At 41.8% G+C, this 2,880-nt stretch overlaps 1 protein-coding gene across 4 annotated transcripts in view; it reads left to right on the forward strand.

Annotated features, from left to right (window-relative positions):
- Positions 1–2,662, forward strand: part of Cdkn3 (cyclin dependent kinase inhibitor 3) — a 10,956-nt gene extending 8,294 nt beyond the window's left edge. For 3 of the 4 annotated variants that reach the window (XM_031361662.1, XM_031361664.1, XM_031361665.1), the window contains exons 6-8: positions 61–92; positions 982–1,085; positions 2,454–2,662. In XM_031361662.1, coding sequence (XP_031217522.1) covers positions 61–92; positions 982–1,085; positions 2,454–2,540 — 223 coding nt within the window. In that variant the 3' untranslated portion in view covers positions 2,541–2,662. The remainder of the gene's footprint in view (positions 1–60; positions 93–981; positions 1,086–2,453) is intronic. The other variant, XM_031361663.1, reaches the window with a different exon arrangement.
- Positions 2,663–2,880: the final 218 nt, after the last annotated feature.

Below are 2,880 nucleotides of genomic sequence, written 5' to 3' on the forward strand. Positions count from 1 at the left end.
GAGTTGTAACTTGGGAAAAAATGAAAGTAGACAAACTTCAAAACTCTCTTTCCCTTTCAGCTGTTATGGAGGACTTGGAAGATCCTGTCTTGGTAAGAAATATATTTTCATTAACTGTTTAACTTCAAAGTAGGCAAACTCCTGTTTGGGGACCTTACCTCACGTTATATTTAGAGGAGAGAAAAAGCACAATAAAAAGTTTACCAAACCCCAAACAAAGAAGAAACAATAGCAACAAAGTATAGCTATTTACTGTCTGTTATTTTTAAAGTGTGCTGCAAAAAAAAAAAAAGAAAAGAAAAAGAAAAGCCTCCTGTAGTAATTATTATTATAAAACAGGATAAATGAGATCCAAATTAACAACCTTTGTAAAAGAAAGAGCGTTGTCTAAATGAAAGACTGTATATAGAATGGGAAAAGAAAAATTGCACACCATATATCTGATAAGGGGATATACAACTCAGTATACATAGACCAACAGTGAGCAAAGGATCTGAGTGAACATGTCCCCCAAATACACGAGCAGAAAGCACAGAACACGATGCCCAGCGATGTCAGCCTGCACGGTGACTATGGTGTGTAAACCTGGAAAAGAATCAGTGAGCACTCCAAGAACCAGGAACCCTGTGCCACTGCTGGGAGTGCAAGACAGTGCAACTGCTCTGCAAAGCTATCCTCTTCCTCAGCTCCAGAGACACAGTTACCATGACTCAAAACTCCACTCCTAGCTCCATACACAGGAGAAACAAAGCACACGTGCACGCAGAACCGTGTGAGCCAATGTTTCTAGCAGTTGGCAGTTAGCATGAGCCATACTAAACTCTAAGATCAGGCTACCTTTCCTGTGCAGGATAAAGGGCCTCCGTCTTTTAGTCCTTGTGCTCACACGGAATGTAGTTTACTGCAACGGAAGTCTATCAAGTCTGCAACAAAATCAAACCAGTTTCTAAATAGCCCATTATTTCTCTGTCATGTTCTCAGTAGCTGCCTGTCTCCTCCTATACTTGTCTGACTCAATTTCACCACAGCAAGCCATAGACAGCCTTCGAGATGTCAGAGGATCTGGGGCGATACAGACCATCAAGGTAAGAACCGGGCTGTTCCGCCTGCTGCATGGGTGGCCTCTTTCAAATACAATGTAGAGGGTGCCAGAGAGCTCAATTCTAAAGCTGTGATTCACGCACGCACAAGCGTACACACTCACAGACGTTTATCTTTTTCACTTACAATTAAATACAACCCAGTTATCTGCATAAGCCACCAAATTTTGAACAAAACAACGAAGATGATAAAGCTAAGGAATCTGTGATTGTCCAGCCTCTGCCCAGTCAGTACCTGTGCTGATGCTCGCACTCAGCCAGGAAATGGCTGCTATTAAACATTTTTCTTGGGTAGATTTGTATCCCAAGCAATTCATCCTACCGTGCCGCTGAAATATTCATGAATGCTATCAAAACAGCAGAGCAATACCTTCCATTCTCCTAAACCCTTGAAAAATAGGGCAGCAGTAACACCCAGGCTGTGACAAATCATGTTTCCAAAGCCCACTGATGGCACTGCTTGTACAGGACTCTAAAGTTCACTTGTCTTACTGTACCAGGTATTCTGTCTCAGCTTTAGGTTGTCCTCAGAGTGGGTACTCAGGAACCCTCACCCTTGGCTGCCTGTATCTGAGTCTGCCTCCCTGGGGTTAGGAGTCTAGTCCAGCATCAAGTACCGAGACTTACTAAACCCTTTCACCCTTACCAGCCAAGCAACCTGCTGCCTCTTAAGGTTTAAATACAGCCATTCACAGAATAACCCTTACCGGAAGCACTTCTCTACACAGGTTCTGAAACTAGAGTTCCCTGTATCTGCTAACATCAAATGCTTCAAATTTAGGAAGTTTCACTTTCCTCTTTCAAACAAAACCCAGTCAGATATGTATGAATTACACATGTGTCATATTTTCTATGTCACCAAGAATGAAGGACACCTGGGTATCTGCCCGTCACCTGGGTATTGCGTAGCTAAGGGCCCCCATAGCCTCTCCCCAAGGAAAGCTAGCAGTGCAATTCATTATCAGGAATGATTGCTGTCAGCTATCTTTTGGAAAGATATTTAAACTTGAATAAATTAAAGAATTTACTTAGCCTATCTATAGAGTGATGTTTGGGTTTTTAAATTTTTATTTATGAAAATTATTCCAAATGGATTGCCATCAAAAGCACCAGTCATTCTTAGACAGTGTCACTGTCATTACAGAGTGTGCCTTTCTGTGTGTTCAGTAGGGAAAAAAACACCAGCATAAAGGTAGGCCCTTCCACACTGGGCAGAAGATTCACTCAGAATCTAAGTCAGCATCTCCTCCCTTCCCAAGTCCAATGAAAGGTTCATTGTTCTTAGCTACGTATGGAGTCTATGCAGGTCCTAGTTTTCTGCAGTATATTCAATGTATCTTTACTCTTTTTCAGCAATATAACTATCTTCATGAATTCCGGGATAAACTAGCTGCTTATCTATCATCAAGAGATTCACTCTCAAGATCTGTGTCCAGATAGTGAAGATCCCAAATACACAACCACATCTGAAGTTTCTGAGTTCTCCATCATAATTTGTATTGGAGCAAACTACGAGTACTACCACCATCGTGAACATAAATGTTATGTACAGATCCTCCTAACGCCTGTGTCATGAATTCATGTTATATCACAGCAGAGGGTAGCAGAGCTGGCACACTGCTGTCTGTCTAGACATACACTGGCTGTTCTATCTTACCTAGAGACAGCGCCAGGGAAAGGAAGATGAAGAATACAGAGGTATCACTGCTTACCATACTTTGGCCTCATCTGACTATCACTACTATATGTGTGACACAGTAATGAGAATGAAGTGTTTGGT

Source organism: Mastomys coucha, unplaced genomic scaffold (assembly GCF_008632895.1).
Source record: "Mastomys coucha isolate ucsf_1 unplaced genomic scaffold, UCSF_Mcou_1 pScaffold9, whole genome shotgun sequence".
In the NCBI taxonomy this organism is placed as follows: domain Eukaryota; kingdom Metazoa; phylum Chordata; class Mammalia; order Rodentia; family Muridae; genus Mastomys; species Mastomys coucha.